General features: G+C 42.3%; 1 protein-coding gene across 1 annotated transcript; it reads left to right on the forward strand.

Moving 5' to 3' along the window:
- The first annotated feature begins 378 nt into the window (after window positions 1-378).
- cdc23 (CDC23 (cell division cycle 23, yeast, homolog)) lies at window positions 379-16997 on the forward strand. The gene is made up of 16 exons (XM_036588682.1): window positions 379-485; window positions 1934-2006; window positions 2155-2292; window positions 2695-2737; window positions 3861-3966; window positions 4059-4191; window positions 7627-7804; window positions 9191-9288; window positions 10199-10280; window positions 10745-10898; window positions 11624-11743; window positions 12755-12830; window positions 12984-13045; window positions 13364-13442; window positions 14357-14476; window positions 16502-16997. The coding sequence occupies exons 1-16, from the start codon at window positions 379-381 to the stop codon at window positions 16667-16669; spliced, it is 1737 nt and encodes a 578-aa protein (XP_036444575.1). The 3' UTR covers window positions 16670-16997.
- The last annotated feature ends 477 nt before the right edge of the window (window positions 16998-17474 follow it).

The following is a 17474-nucleotide window of genomic DNA, read 5'->3' on the forward strand; positions in this document are numbered from 1 at the left end:
AAATGGTTCAGAAACCAACAATGTACCAACAATGAACCAACGATGTCCGCTGGGGTCGCAGTATGATGACTGTAATTCCTCTGGTGTCCGCTGGGGGCGCAGTGTGATGAGTGTAATTCCTCTGGTGTCCGCTGGGGGCGCATTGTGATGAGTGTAATTCCTCTGGTGTTCGCTGGGGGCGCAGTGTGATGAGTGTAATTCCCCTGGTGTCCGCTGGGGGCGCATTGTGATGAGTGTAATTCCTCTGGTGTCCGCTGGGGGCGCAGTGTGATGAGTGTAATTCCTCTGGTGTCCGCTGGGGGCGCAGTGTGATGAGTGTAATTCCCCTGGTGTCCGCTGGGGGCGCTGTGGCTGTGTGTACTCCACTAGGCGGGAGAGATGGCGGCGCTCAGCGCGGAGCTGCAGGACCTGGTGCGGGTGAAGCGGCAGCTGGTGGAGGTTCAGGATCAGTGCCGGGAGCGCGGGCTGGTCCACAGCGCCAAATGGTGAGAAAACACAACGACACCTCCACAAACGGCGCTCATTTCCGGATAGAAACGCTGAACGAGCCGGAAAACTGCAGTCGGCTTCAGGCTCGTTAGCTTCTCATTCCAACTTTCCGCGCCACCTTAAATGCTGCAGCCGTTAACGTTACTCTCTGCGTCCTGTAGGCTGTGGAACGAACCTGGCGCAGCGTTTAAGGTGGACCGGAAAGTTCAGCTTCGTAACCAGCAGCTCAGGGTGTGAAACTCTCACTGTAACTAAGTTTAATCACAGACATCACTGTGTTTGTGTAAAATACGAGAAACGCAGCGGTTTAAAACTCTGATCTCTGCTGCTGATTCAGTCCAGAAAGAGGAGGATGAACTCTGTACGTTCATAAACACTGAGAGCAGAAAGACTCCAGTACAAAAACGACAGAAACAACAGTTATTTCGTCACAGAAATGGTCAATTTAACATCACTTTATTCAGAATCTCTCTGTAAACGCTTTTAAATCCTCTAACAGACTAAATAAGGACTCAATAGAAACCACAGAATTATGGTAAAGTTGTGTTTTTAAATGTGCATTGAGGCCCTAAACTAGCTTTTCATAAGTTATCTGTCTTGTTCTGCAATATTCTGTTGAATCTCTCAGCTTTATTAGTTCGACAGAACAGATTTGTTCTTAAACTACAATACCCAGCATGCAGTGCACAAATACGTCATGCAGCTAGTGGGAATCCTCGTCCTGTCCTCAAACGTCAGTTGTAGTTTTTCAGATGTTCCTCCCACCTTCAAGCTACATCATCAGAGGGGCGGGGGTCCTAGTCTCTAAACGGTAGAATCTCACTCTAGAGACCCCTGCGGGACCACTATAGGAGAAGAGTAGGATCTGTTTACAACAGATGTAGTGATGTTAAATTGTTTATTTTGGCTGGAGTGTCCCTTTAACTGTTCTTTATTTGTATTTTTATTCCATTTATTTTGTCCTCCAAAGGTTTAAGATAATCAGCGTCACACATTAAACACTTTTGTACTGTTTTTTGGAAGGTGGCCCAGATGACTTACTGTTCATTAATAATTCTGAATGTTGTAGCTCATGTCTTAGGTGGGCTTAACTGTAACAGACTGAGGGGCTAAATCCAAAGGCTTCTATAGTGGAATTCCAGAGCAGCTCTGCTTTAATGCTGTGTGGCTTTGGAAGTCACACCTATAAAGTTTCTCCAGCAGGGAGCGCTGTTAGCACGCAAGTAACAATAAACCTACACCAGAAGGAGCTCATGCATGTATTTGTTGGAACAGCAGTAAAAACAGAAGTTCTTTGATCATACAGCGTTGTGTTCTTTAATATATGATTCAATATATGATTCAGACTCATTAAAACGGTTCACGTTCAAAGAGGGGCTGAACCTCTGGTTTGGACTGGTGTCCAGCTGCAGGTGGTGATTCTCCTTCTTCTTATTTCAATCAGGGCGTCTGAGTTGGCCTTCGCTCTCAACCCTCTTCCACTCAGTAAGCTGCCCTCCCCGCCTGAGCTGACTGAGGTGAGTTTAACACTGGACAGCAGGTTTATTTCCATACGTCTCTGACCAGGACTCTGTCTCATCTGGCAGGAAGCAGGGCGGCCTTCTGACCGGTCAGGGGCGGTCCTCTGACCGGTCAGATTATATGTGTTGTTTGCTCGTTCTTCAGGAGGACGCTCAGGATCTGGACGCTCTCTGTTTGGCCAAGTCGTATTTTGACCTGAAGGAGTACGACAGGGCGGCATATTTCCTCCGAGGCTGTCGCAGCCAGAAAGCCTATTTCCTCTACATGTACTCTCGATATCTGGTGAGAAGATGATGTTAATTTATCTCTAATATTAACTGTTTAATATTTAACACCATTCATGTCTAACTAAATTTAGTAGGGTGAGAAAAAATGCCGCAGACCTTGTTTTGACTGGTCTAAAGTGATAATTTTGCGTAGCTGTAGTTTTTGATGAAACTCTGGACACGTTTGAATTTTTTTAATCAGATAATTTTTGTTCTTTTATTAACTATTAAATTTAGATTTTCTGTTGTGTTAAAGAGTTAAAAGTCAGTGCTCACCATGTAACCAAAACACTGAATTGAATGAGAAGATTTGTGTTCAGAGAATCGGAGCAGCCCAAATATAACATTTCACATTAATGGGCTCAGTTTTTTCCTGTTAAATGCTCTTTGCTCATTTCTCCATCTATCACGTTTACAGTCCGGGGAGAAGAAGAAAGATGACGAGACTGTTGACAGCCTGGGTGAGAAAGTGATTTGATCAAGATTAATATTTTTATTCCTGTCATGTTGATGTGGTTCTGAAGGACGGTGTCTTGTTGTTGCTGCTGTGACTTTGTGAGCTGGATGAGGTTTATTAGAGCAGGAGGAACTCTAACCCAGACTGTAAGACCACGCTGAAGGAATGGCTGTTCACATTACGAGCCTCGTTGCTCGGTTCCCATTTTTTGCTCAGATCTGAACTTTCTTACTTGTTGGGTCACAATGGTGTAGGAAAGTGACTCAAATCTGTCAATAATGTGAAGCCACATCCCAAAACGTCCTGCACGCGCATCCTAATCAATAACGTCACCTCAGTGAACTACGTGCTTCATGAACAACAAACGAACTAACCAGCAGAGCAACTTCATCACCAAGTTCACTCACTCTGATCAGCTCTCAGCTCTTCTGGTGAAAGAGGCTCAGATACTTTAACACTGTTTAGTGGCTCTGACTTCAGATTTGGTGCAGCTGCCATGTTAACACTGAAAAACAGCGCATCCAAAAAAACGCGTAATTCTAATCTGACTGTTCTCATTAAAGTCGCCCAGCCACCAATCGGATACGAATCTGATCTAGGACCACATATTAAAAGCAGCTCAGGACAGATGAAATAATCAGCTCGGTGTCACGTTAAGGCAAAAAATCAGTTTTGTGCCACTTAAGCCTGGAAATGTGAACGTCTAACTGAACAAATGCTAACAACGAAGCGAAAACTAAGCTGGCAAGTACAATCGCACCGTCAAACTACCTCATCAGTCTTTTTATCCTTCCGTCAGGAAGCAAAATGGATCATTGCAGCCTCCAAAGACTCTACACATCCTAGAGTGGTGTGAAATTTGAATGTTTTTAAATTGATGTAGTACGTAAACAATGTTAATGTTCTGAAATATTCCGTTTACTCTTCAGTCTTTAAAGGCAGAGTAACAAAAACATAATTCCATTAAAGACGAAGAGAGTATTGTGTAGAAATGAATTACAAGATGTAATAATTAAACTTATATAAATACATAGAATATAAGTAAAACTGTGGAATGCGTCACCTAAATCAGTGGGAATGTCCTGTGGTGAGTCTCGTTCACAGTGTTTTTGCCGGTGTTGGTGCAGGTCCTCTGGAGAAAGGGCAGGTGCGGAACGAGGCACTGCGAGAGCTGCGAGTGGAGCTCAGTAAGAAGCACAGCGCCGGAGAGCTGGACGGATTCGCCCTCTACCTGTACGGCAAACCACAGTAACACACAAGCTTTGCTCTGCTCTTCTCTGCCTGCACTCAAAAATCATCCTGTGGTCTCTCGCTCTGCCCTCCAGGTACGGCGTGGTGCTGCGGAAACTGGACCTCCTGAAAGAGGCGGTGGACATCTTCGTCGCTGCGACCCACGCTCTTCCTCTGCACTGGGGCGCCTGGCTGGAGCTCTGCAACCTCATCACCAACATCGAAATGGTACAAATTCACCCTCCCTACTGCTCACCACCGCTCAGATTAAACCATCAGAGGGTATTTTTACTGTTTTGCCATGTCGGACACTGTAGCTTAATCGTACTGAGAATAATTGTTGAGTTAAATAGAAATTCACATTTCTTTTGACTTTATTTAGTGATAATAAGTTACACACCTGACATCACAAACACAAGCCCTGAAAACAAAACACAGCGCTGTGTATTGTATAAATAAGACAATGCAGCCAAAAATGACGCAGCCTGGTGTAACGGATATGACAGGGATGTACCTGAGATTTTAAAATCATCAGGGAAGTTGATCAGTTTTGATGATAATTTTAAATGCTACAAATGGCAATTAAAAAAGGCCATAAAACAAAACATACCTGTTTAGAACGTTATACACATTATACACTGTTTTTCCATGTTGGAAGCTGTAGCTTAATTAAACTGAGAAAAAATATTAAATAGGGGCTCACATTTCTAGTGATTAAAAGTGAACTTACACACCTAAAATCACAGACACGAGCCAAAACATCAGAAACAGCTGTATATTGTATAAATAAGACTTTAGACTTTGTTGAATGAAAGAATGCAGACTGGCGTAACAGATATGACAGTGATGTAATGTAGTCTACTGACTTACATCTATCATTATTAGCCCAATTAACCAACATGTCGCTGCTGTTGGAAGAAAATCTCACATCTCCATTTTTGTCATTTTTTAGTTTTTGACATAATTTGAAAATGCCTGTTGTTCTTTACATTGTGTGTAAATTTCATGATGAATGGACCAAAAGAAACGGCCCAAAATTATTTGGAAAAAAGTCTGGTTCCATTGACTTACATTAAAAGTAAAGTAGGTTTTTTCCTTCTCCTGTAAAGTTACCATTTTGGAGATATGAGGTTTTTCTTCTGACAGTGATGACATATTGTGGAAACTGTCAGCACTCATTAAACACTGCGTACATGTTTCATTACAGAGGGAACAGAATGAAGCTTGTTTAATTCAGTGCAGTAAAAACAAGAATAAAAATCATTGTGGTTGTAAGTTTTATTATTATATATATTAATATATATTTATTATTATTTTTATTTTTATTGTAACATTGTTATGTGTGGCACTACCGGATCTATTTTGTCTGTTCCAACTGAAAAACTGAATATTTTGATGCATATCATGTATCGTAAAAATGTCTTGAAATATCGTGATGTAATGTTTTGCCATGTCGTTCACCCCTACAGTAAACTACATTTAGGATGGATTAACCTCTGCTGGGTCCCAATTAATCTGCTACTGGTTCAGATTAAATGGAGTTGAGAGTTAGTCAGCTATGCAGGGCTGCTGGAACAGGTTGCGCCCGCATGAGAACAATTAAAAAATTATCATCACGTTGAATGAAAAACTGCCAATTAAAATATGAGCAGTTCATCAAAAATTAAATCAACGGTTTAAGGGAAAACATCGGTCAAACACTTATATATTTGTTGGTTTTAGTGAATTATAATGATAAAACACTGTTGCAGTGTTCATACAGTCAATGTCAGCATTCTTGTGGATTTTTACCCAATTATCTTCCCAATTTAGTCGTCTCCAGTTCCACCCGCTAGTTAGGACTCCCCCAATCACACAACACTACGAGCGCTAGGAGGGTGAAGGCTAACACAGGCTTCCTCCGAGACCTGTGAAGCCACCGCTTCTTTTCGAGCTGCCGCTCACGCAACGTCACTGGACAGCCGAACGCGCTCGGAGGAAAGCGCCAACCGCCAGATCTGTTACGTCAGCATCGCGCTGAGTGATGGGGGGAGAAGGAGGGGCCATCCTACCCACCCAGAGAGAGCGAGGCCAATTGTGCTCTCTTGGACTCCCGGCTACGGACGGCTGTAGCATCACCAGGGATCGAACTCGCGATCTCCTGATGACCGGGAGCGTTCTTACTTTGAGTGTAAATATGGGCTTTAGCAAGTTGTAAAAGATGTTTGTTTTGTTTACCTCCAATTGTTTACAGACTCCGTTTGGATTTTATTTTCATTTTCGTTTTGCACTGATACTGTGAACGGCTGCACCTGTATTTACTCATTTATCTGTTTCTGTGTATTTCTGTAGGTCAGCCCATGTTGATCAAATACCTTCTTAACACTAAAGCTGGCTGTAGTTCCAAAAAGGCCGTAAATCTCTGAGGGCTGAGGGACGGTTCAGTGGTCAGTTAGACCACAGTTAGAGCCTGCGTGACCAGCACTACGTTTAGCTCCTCTGTACATAATCACGACACCCATAAGTAGCTGCATTAGAGGGGGAATTGTGCAAAACGTGAGAGGACAATGCAGAAACGGGCAGAGCTATTGAAAGTGTTCTTGACTGTACAGTTTGTGCTGCGAGTGGTGTTTGAGAAACAGGCAGAAATTTTACAATTAGCAGCGCAAAGACGTTACTGAGACTCCTGAAACAACAGCAGCAGAAACAGTGGCTAGATGGAGATACATACAACGGCGTTTTATGGCCACTGTTAATAAAAATACTAGACTACGAGAAAAAGTAATAATATTTGAAGGATAAAGTGGGCTAACTGTAGGGGGGCTAACTGTAGGGAGGCTAACTGTAGGGGGCTGCCATAACGTGTTGGGGTCTCGGTTGCTGTACTGTAGGGGGGCTGCCATAACGCGTTGGGGTCTCGGTTGCTGTACTGTAGGGGGGCTGCCATAACGCGTTGGGGTCTCGGTTGCTGTACTGGCGCCGGAGCTCCACTCACTCCTGTCTCTCTGTGGATCATGTTGATCATCATTCTCACTGTCTGTGAAACTTCATGCCCTCTTTGAATGGGGGGAGATGGAGCCCCGATAGCCGTGTAGACGACCCTGCCTGAGGTTCTCCTTCAACAACACAGACAGACAGTTTCCTCCGAGTCCGTCTGGCTCTTTATTCTAGATAAACACAGTTTCCTGCTCAGCCGTTTCAGCCGGTTCTTATACTAATAACAGGCTGGTGCTGATGTGCAGGAGAGACAGGGAGACTGAGTGTTTCTTTATGGGTGAATCGATATGAAAGTAGAACTCCACCAACTCACCGCCCCTCAATTAACACCAGGAGGTGCTGCCTTCACTTCGCAAAGCCTTTGGCCACTTTCCTGGTATTAATGCCACTTTAATGTCGAAATTCTACGACATTTTTCTCAAAATATTACAACTTTTTTCTCGAAGTCTACTATTTTTATTTTTATTAACAGTGGCCCTAAAATGCCGTCGAGCCTCAAACATGAGCTGGAAGAATATTTACCCACAGAATAACACTGTTAGTGGGCGGGGCTGTGTGCATGATTAACCACAGCCTTATGAAACTGAAAGTTGGTTTGAGCATGTTTTGCGCTGCACCTGCACTCATTCTTTAGTTCGTTTGTATCTTTCGTGCTGCTGAGTCAGTTGTTTCTTCTCCGTTCCGTAGCTGAAGTCTCTGTCTCTGCCCGACTGCTGGGTGAGGGACTTTTTCATGGCGCACATGTACACCGAGCTGCAGATGATCAAAGAGGCGCTGCAGAAGTACCAGAGCCTGATGGACGCTGGATTCGCCAAGAGCACCTACATCATCTCCCAGATCGCCGTGGCGTATCACAATATTAGAGGTGTGTCTGATAATCTGCATTATATAAACACATTTACAGTGCAGTGCAGACGTCTTAGGCACCTCAGCAAACTGTTTAAAACTGTCTGGGAAATAGAAAAACACCATGTAACATTAGAATGATTACAAACTTGGACACAGTAAAAAGAAACACTGCTTTCCTGTTTTCAGAAAAGTAGTTGATGTCTTGAGAGCCAGTTAGAAGAACGCAGGTTTGGGTCCAGAGACTGCACTACAGAAACATCCTAACTCTGAAATCTGATCTGTTTGGTCTCCATGACGACTTCAGTACAGACTGAATTTCGGACAGTATCTATTCCAGAATAACAGTTCCTAACTTCATAATCTCATCATGAACTCCAGATAAGAAAACAGCATCACACAAACATCCTAACTAGACTGAACCTCCTAAATCCTGTCCTAACTTTAGGATGAACCCCAACAGGGTCCTCACTTCTGTTTAAGGTCCGTTTCTCTGGTTTTTAGGCAGCTGAGTCAGCAGCATAGTTCACTACCAGCATAATGAGCTCCATTTATTCCTACTGTAAAACGCTGCTTTCACTGTGAGATGATTTTCTTTTCTAACTCTGCGTTTTAAAGATCTCAGACGCTGCAGACTCGATCTCCACCGCCCCTCTGATCACCTTCGTGTGTTAATGTTGATGATGAAATATTACAGTGATGGTGGTGAATAATGAGGAGGCGGAGCTGAACGTGTGTCTGTTTATTAGGAGGAGTAACGTTAGCGCGCTCGGCTAAAGCGTTTGGGAAATGGAGACTGAAACTGGGGAGCGGCGACGCTCTGATGAACAGCAGGGGGCGCTCTCACAGTATTCACAACCTACAGTTTATCACATTTTAGTTCAGTTTGACCTTTTTTACATCAGTAACAGCAGCTTAACTCACATTTTAACATTGTGTGTGTATGGTTGGTTGCTAGGAAATAGACATGACAGCTGATTATCGACTTCTATCGAGTAGGTTTAGATTTCCTAACTGGAGATTAGATGCTGTTAGATAAGATTGCTAAATTAATGAAACCAGTGTTTCTGTAATATGAATTTGTGACAAATCTTATCTTGACCTGTCTGATACTTCAGACAACAAGAGAGGAAGTTTCTGTAATATGGCCTCTGACTCCTCCTCACCCAGGTTTGGATGATGACTACAGTTAATAGTGGAGAAGTTTGGAAATGGTTAATCAATCACATTAATTTACATAAAGTCACTACATGTATTAATGTTGTTAGTATTTATTCTAGTATTATAATAATCACTTATTGGCCTGATGAATATAATTCTCTCAGGTGTCTAAAATTTTTGCACAGTACTGTATTTTCAGTTCAGCATGAAATATCACAGCAAAGTTGATGTTTTTGCACCACAGACATCGACCAGGCCTTAGATCTGTTTAATGAACTTCGGGAGCAAGATCCGTTCCGGATTGAGAACATGGACACCTTCTCCAACCTTCTCTATGTCAGGGTGAGATCACTGATTATTCTGATTATTTGGTCTACAAAACATAAAATGCTGGTTTAAGAAGTGTTTTGTTTGAAACGCACCTGAATCTGACGAAACTGTGTCCAAAACTGACCCACACTGGCCCGTCGCCAACCACAGCTGAATAAAACCTGATACTTGGCACAGTTTAAAGACAGCGCAGTGACAATAATATCCCTCATTAGATAACGGATAAATAAACATCACAGAAAAGCCGCAGTTTAAGCTTCGCTTTAATGAATGTATTTGTTTTTTAGTTTGTGTAGCTCTGACTCTGACTCTGACTCTGACTCTGACTCTAACTCTCCATACTGTGCTTTTCTCTCTCTGAGCGGTAATGATGAGCAATTAATCTTCACCTGTTTAATCCTAAAACTTTAAACTAAAGCAGGAGGATTTACAGGGTAAAATCATTCAGAATTTTTATCGCTAGTAACTTATATAAATTATTAAATAATTAATTCAAATTTAAAATTTGACTGAAATGCCCTTCCCCAATAAGATCAAGATTATTCAGCCAAGCTGGTAAACAGCAGTGACATTTCTTAGATGACCTTTTTTAGATTTGAGGACCTGGCTGGTCATTTATTACTCACTCACACACTGGATTGTCGACCAGGGGGAGCTACACACTCTAATAACAACAGTGAAAACAGTGAAATGGCTGAGTCTACTGAGCTTGGTGGACATGAGAGAAGTGCATATTGTCTAGATCTTTTGAGGTGCTACATGCTGGTGTTTCACATCGGTAACACTGTGTCCTTATTTTTTCTTTCTTTCCTTTTTAGTATTTGAACTAGTGGCCCTATTGGGAATATAAATGCCAGTAGCTAAAAGTGCTTTACACTAAATTTAATTTGTTAATTACCTAAATTTTATTTCACTTTTTCAGAGCATGAAGCCAGAGCTCAGCTATTTGGCCCATAACCTGGTGGAGATTGATAAGTACCGAGTGGAGACGTGCTGTGTTATTGGTGAGTACCTGAGGCCACTGCACACAGTCCTAGTGATGCAACTGGGTTTATATTTAAAAAACAAACTTCACTACATACTTGAAGCTGGTCACAGAGAATAAACAACACAGTGATGTAGGCTTGTGCCGTTATCAGCATCCTCTTATTCAGGTTACTGAGAAATAATCACAGTAAACGGTTAAACCGGGGCTTTTTTGTGGGATGGGCGGCGCTTTAACATTTACTTTTCATATTTATTTTTAATAAGATGACACTGGCACAAACGCAGTGATTGAATATGAGTTTAAACTCAGTCTTGAAGAAATAAAAGATTATAGTAGCAGAGTTCAGTAAAAGTATTGTCATAATGTATTTTGATATTTAATTTGAGTAGATCTCCAGTAAGCAGGTTGGGCACTGCTGGATTGGAGATTTACTGTCTTCTAAACCGCCTGCATTTCTCTCCTACCTGTATTAACGTATAGGTAATTACTACAGTCTGCGCTCCCAGCATGAGAAGGCAGCGCTGTATTTCCAGAGAGCTCTGAAGCTGAACCCACGCTGTCTGGGGGCCTGGACTCTCATGGGGCACGAGTACATGGAGATGAAGAACACGTCAGCAGCCATCCAGGCCTACAGGTCAGCCTCAGTAACGTTACTGAAAACACTGTAAAGATTGCTATGGATATACACTGTATACAAAAGTATGTGGACACCTGACCATCACACCTGCATGAGCTTGTTGGATGTCCCATTCCAAATCCATGGGTATTAATATGGAGTTGCCCCCTTTTGCTGGTGTAACAGCCTGAGAAGCTTTCTACAAGATTTTGGAATGAGTCTGTGAGAATCTGTGTCCATTCAGTCTAAAGAGCATTTGTGAGGTCAGACTCTAATGTTGGACGAGAGGATCTGGATCACAGTCTCCGTTCCAGTAACTTACTGACTTGCAGTGAAACCTCGTAGTCCATCCAGCATCTGTCAGTATTAATACGAGGCTAAACTGGCTTTTTATTCAAATTTTCTGTTCCACCTTAAATATTACAGGTGTTGTAAAGAGCAGAATGAACTAGCAGCACCATTTAAGGTGGGGTGGAAAATGTGAATAAGAGGCTCGCAAATAAAAATCTGTGTAGGAAATGAAATCTGTGTGGCGCCAGAGTGTCACAGCTGCATCATTTAAGGTGGAACGGAAAGTTCAGATAAGAAGCTGTATATGAACAGAAGTGTTTGAAGGCTCTGTTTGTGTTTTTGGTCTAAAATAAAATGCTGGAACTCATGTTTTCTCTGCGAGGGTGAAAGAGTTTGGAGTGAGTGCTCAGTGCTGTATGTTTACATGTTCTCTTTTTCATCTTTAAAATCAGACATGCTATTGAAGTGAATAAAAGGGACTATCGGGCCTGGTACGGACTTGGACAGACGTACGAGATCCTCAAGATGCCTTTTTATTCGCTTTACTACTACAGAAAAGCCCACCAGCTCAGGTGTGTGTGTGTTTATCAGCCTTTCAGCTCATGTTTATGTTGGGGGTGTGACAATATTGAAAATATTGACAATATTAAAAAATTAAAAATTTGATTCGATGTGATGTGGGGTGTCTCGACATGATATATTCAGTAGAGGAAAAAAAAACATCTTGTGCCTTGTGTTCATATGTTGATATGTTAATGTTTATACATTGTGTTTATATGACGTTTATAGGTTAATGTTAACACACTTGCTGTTGGAATGTAAAAAACATTCTGGAAGTTAATGTAAAAAGACTCTGGACTGTTTCTGTAGATCTTTTAAGGTAAACGTTGCTAAAATTTCAAATCAGATTAAGTGATCCTTATTAGTCCCACAATGGGGAAATTTCACCTCTGCATTTAACCCATCTATGCAGCGAAACACCACATACACACTAGTGAAGACACACACTAGGGGGCAGTGAGCACACTTGCCCGGAGCTGTGGGCAGCCCTATCCACAGCGCCCGGGGAGCAATTGGGGGTTAGGTGTCTCGTTCAAAGGCTCTTCAGTCATGTACTGTCGGCTCAGGGGTTCGAACCTAACCTCCAGCCCACGAGTGCCCCATTCAGAGTCACACACAGGGTACAAATTTGGTACAAATTAAAATCGTTGTAGGTGTGTCTGTTCGTGACTCTGTGTATGTGTGTGTGTGTGTGTGTGTGTGACTGTGTGTGTGTGTGTGGGTGTGTGACTGTGTGGGTGTGGGTGTGTGACTGTGTGTGTGTGTGGGTGTGTGACTGTGTGTGTGTGTGTGCGTGTGTGTGTGTGTGTGTGTGTGTGTGTGACTGTGTGTGTGTGGGTGTGTGACTGTGTGTGTGTGTGTGGGTGTGTGTGTGTGTGTGTGTGTGTGGGTGTGACTGTGTGTGTGTGTGTGTGTGTGTGGGTGTGTGTGTGTGTGTGTGACTGTGTGTGTGGGTGTGACTGTGTGTGTGTGTGTGGGTGTGTGTGTGTTTAGCCTGATGTGTGTGTTTTTCTCCTCTGCAGGCCGAACGACTCTCGCATGCTCGTGGCTCTCGGCGAGTGCTATGAAAAACTGTCTCAGCAAGTTGAAGCGAAAAAGGTTAGTAGTGGTGCAGGATTGTGTGTGTTTGTGTGTGTGTTTGTGTGTGTGTGTGTGTGTTTGTGTGTGTGTGTGTGTGTGTGTGTGTGTGTGTGTTGGGGGGGTTATGCCCATTGAGGGGGGCTGTTTCTGATAATTCTCTCCTATTGTCAGTGTTACTGGAGAGCGTACTCTGTGGGAGACGTGGAGAGGATGGCTCTACTCAAACTGGCGAAGTAAGAAAACACGTTCTAGTTATGTAACATTTTAAAGGTCCATCACAGGAAACTGATTCTCCTTGTTTTTAATTTGAGTTTAGTTATTTTTAAACACAGTAATGTACCATTAATTTCTACTTCATACACGGAAACTAAGCTGCCAAAATGCCCTGTGTTGAATTCCTCAAGGTTGTGATGTTTAGCCCCGCCCATTCAGAATAATGATAATAAATAAAATCACACAGATGTTCTGAGTAAATTCCTCCTTCAGTTCTTGCTGACCTGGCAGAGTAACAGCTCTTCATCAATGATCTGTTCACTGTTTATTGTGTTCAGACTTCACGAGCAGTTAAACGAATCAGACGACGCGGCTCAGTGTTACATCATCTACATCCAGGACATCTTCTCCTGTGGGGTAAGCTGACCCAGGTTTATGGAGTCTGAGAGATTTCAGATCCTCTTTCGCACAGAAATGACAGTCAGTAAACAGCACACTCGCCAGGTTTATATCTATGGCCACAAAAACGGAAACGACTGACCAGTCTATTCAATGTTTTTATTGAAAATTATCATGTCTTTTTATTGGCCAAATGTTCTTCGTCTGAAGTGAGTGCACAAACGTTTTCTGCGAAATTTGACTGTTTTATTTGAAAAGGTAAAATAAGCATAAAAATACACGGATGGAAACTAAACCAGTCTGTCTGACAGCTTTGATCTCACCAAAAAGAAACAGCACCATCTTGTGGATTAAGACAGAAATGCATTTTGGTAATCTGAGTAACTAAACTTGGATTAATTACAGTCTGAGTATCTAAACCTGGATTAAACACAGTCTGAGTAACTAAACTTGGATTAATTACAGTCTGGGTATCTAAACCTGAAGCTAAAGTCTGAAGGTCAGTCTAAGTTGAAGCTGCTTCGTTAGACAGACTCCAGATCAGCTGATTGTTGTTAAACTGCAGGCAAAAACAAACCACACACACACACACACACACACACACACTTCTTCTAAGCCGCTTGTCTTTCTGGGTCGCGGGGGGAGCAGCATATTGTAGAGCCTATTAGGTAGAGCCTGTACTGACTGTGCACTGATACTGTTTTAAAGTCCAGAATTTCGTGATGTTACACTGCAGTCATTTTTTCCTCTCACTGCTAGAAACCGTACCGCATGTTGGTGGATGTGCTGTTGCTGCTCAGAGTAAAATTTTCAGACTTGCTCTTTTTTCTGTAGAAATATTTTGGTCAGTAGTCTGTAAGGCGGGACTCGCACTGACGCACAGAACAAAGAACTGAAACTAGTGTCAGATGTGTTTGTGTTCTCTCTCTCAGGAGCAGCTGGAACACGCCGAGGTGAGCACCGCTCTGCGCTATCTGGGTCAGTACTACTTCAAGAACAAACTGTACGACGAGGCGTCTCTCTGCGCTCAGCGCTGCTGTGACTACAACGATGTGAGTTTGAACAGCATCATCACAGAGACTTTAATGATGGAACAGATAATGCGGTTAGTGTAGCTTATAGGCTTGTGCATTCTGGGTAATTTTGATATTCAAGGATCCATAAGAGTTCATGAACAGACTTTTGAATGTCATGACCGCACTTTTTATCTAGATCAGGAGTCGCAACCCAAATGTTAAGTAGAGCTATTTTGTCCTTTCAACAAAATTCTAACCACCTTGAGAGCCACAACATTTTTATCATCTTGGCTGTAAATGTGTCTCAGTATGTGCTGATGTGCTAAAACGCAGACTTGCTCTGCTCTGCTTTAAGCTTTAGCTCAGCTGTAGCTGCTTCTCTCACATCATCATCAGGAAACTTTTCCTCAAAAGTAGAATAATTTCTTGTAAAATGTCTCAACATTCGATTTTTTACGAGGCTGAAGTCGCTTCTCATTCGCCAGCTTATAGTTTGACGTTTTCTGTTCCACCTTAAATCGTGCCTGAGGTGCCAGAATGTAACTGCTGCACCATTTAAGGTGGAACGGGAGAATTCAAACCAGAAGCTGGCAAATGAGAAACGGACTTCATGCTAATGACTTCTTAGTGTTTGACAGTTTCTCGTTGCAAACATTAAACATAACAGGAAATCAGCTGGAGTGATTATAAACACAAATAAGTCCATTCATCTCCAAATTATCAATGTTCATCTTAAATCTCTCTCTTTGTTGTTTCGTTAGCTACTAGCTAGGTGAGATTGTTGTCTGTGTTGCCATGTGACCAGCAGTCTGCGCTGATCTTCAGGGTCAAAAGTTGGTGAATTAGTAGTTATAAGCTACATTAACATTAAAAGAAAGGAAAGAGGGGTGAGGAACAGATACACTTTTAGAGCTTTTAAAGTTATTTTATTATAACCAGCCACCAAACTCCATTAAATAACCACATTTTTGTGCCCTGGAACATAATTTGGGTCTGAAAGGGTTAAATGTTTGACTGCTTTGAGACATTATTTGCAAATCACTGAATACACAAGTACTACCTTATTCAAAAAGTCTGCAGAGAGACTGTAAAACTCCAATAAAGACATTTTTTCAGTAAGAAAATGTCTAATTATCCGTGTTGAAGGTTCATGCTAAAAAACATGAACAGACATACAGGGACGCGGGAGGGTGGAGACATTTTAAGCAGCATATTTGTAACGTGGACAGTGACGTCAAGCAAAATGATGCCTTTTTTTATTTGAATTTTTTTTTAAAATCATACATCATACAGAGCGTGGCGTGACCTGACGTGCCATAACGTGGCGAGAGACAAAAATATACCAACATCAAAACCACTGATTTCCGCTCGCTCTCCTTCTGGACTGACTTTATGCAAATGAGTGGAACTACACCCAATCAGACTGTTGATGTGTTGCCACTCTCACAGTCACACTCTCAAACGAGCCCAGAGTAGGAGCAGTTGATTTAGAATGTATTCAAATGTGGAACATCAACATGGTTCCTTTAAGTTTAAACACTGTATTATTAATAATTTTTAGCTGTTGAAGTTAACCCTCAAACCTCAGCCTCACTTCCATCTTGTACAGAGTGGTTAAGATGTTATTGAGCAGAGCGATGTTTCAGAATGGATTGTTTAATTAATGGTCAGCACGTTCTTCCGTGTGTTTGGTAGCTGACTGTGGACAATATTGAATGTCAAATGCTGATATTGAGTATCAGCCGAGACTGAACTGACATTCTTTTTAAGACGGGAGGTTTAATCTGAGCTGTTTTTACTACTTTTATTTACTTAAGACACACCTTCACTTAAGATGAGCTTCTAAAAGTAGGCCATCATGTTAGCCAGTGCCGTTTCAGGTTTGATCACATCACTCAGGTTTTGATCCCCTTCAGTCCCCAAATCCAGTGTCTTCTGCTGTTATTGGCCTGATAATGGTGCCGCCTCCAAACTGTCCATCTGCTAAATCTGATAGTTCAGTTGCGGTTGTGTAGAAATCTCTCGCTCAGGTAATAAAGAACCCCTGCTTCCTTTCCCCAGGCGCGTGAGGAGGGGAAGGCCTTGTTGAGGCAGATCTCAGCCGTACGGGAGCAAGGAGAGCCGTCCTCCACTGATCTGTCCTTACCTAGCGTCTTCAATCCTCTGTCCAGCAACACCACACCAGTCAGAAGAGTGTCCCCACTGGACCTGTCCTCTGTTACGCCATGACATTCGTCATAGGAGTGGTCATTTCTGGTTCAATGGTTTGGGAAAGCTCTCTCAAGCGAGGGGTCATCATTTCTTTCTTGGAGAGTCCAGCACAGTCTGCTGATTTTCCTGCTCAGGCACATCTACTAAACCCAGTGACAAACTGCAGAGCTGAATGAGCTAACTGGACCTCCAGGACCAGAGCTGGACACTCCTGTCTTATTTGTGTATCTTGCTTTAGGTGATTTGGTAATTTGAATGTTAAAGTAATTCTTTTCTTCAGCCCAACCTCTGTCTGCCACATCTGTATCACACTTTGGATTAAAACATAAAAATTTGTTTTCCTGAACTGGAAGAACAGATTTTTGACTCCTTTACAACAGAAACCTGTGGGCTTCTGTTACGTCAGCAAGTTTAATGAATGAACGTTTGCAATGCATGACGATATGAGGCAAATTTGAAACCCCAGCTGTGAATTTATAAAAATACAACAATGGCTATCCATGGCGATCTGGAGGCGGAGCCGGTGAAAACTCCACCCACACCACTATTCTGGGGACAAACTATCACTCGTTCCCTCTAGAAAACTTGTTCCATCTCCGCAAGAACCATTTATACAGATATAAAGTTTATGTTTATTAGTTTGTGTAAATAGATGAAAGTAGATTAGTACTTACAAAGGAAGCCATCGATACCAATGAGGCAGATTTGGCTGGAACTTTTTTTTTTGTGCAAATTCCTCTGAGAGTCTCAATAAAAAGTCTTGTTGTGTAAGAAAGGCTGACTGTATTCCCTCAGTGCAGCAGCAGCGAACTCCCATGATGTG

Source organism: Colossoma macropomum, unplaced genomic scaffold, assembly GCF_904425465.1.
Source record: "Colossoma macropomum unplaced genomic scaffold, Colossoma_macropomum, whole genome shotgun sequence".
In the NCBI taxonomy this organism is placed as follows: domain Eukaryota; kingdom Metazoa; phylum Chordata; class Actinopteri; order Characiformes; family Serrasalmidae; genus Colossoma; species Colossoma macropomum.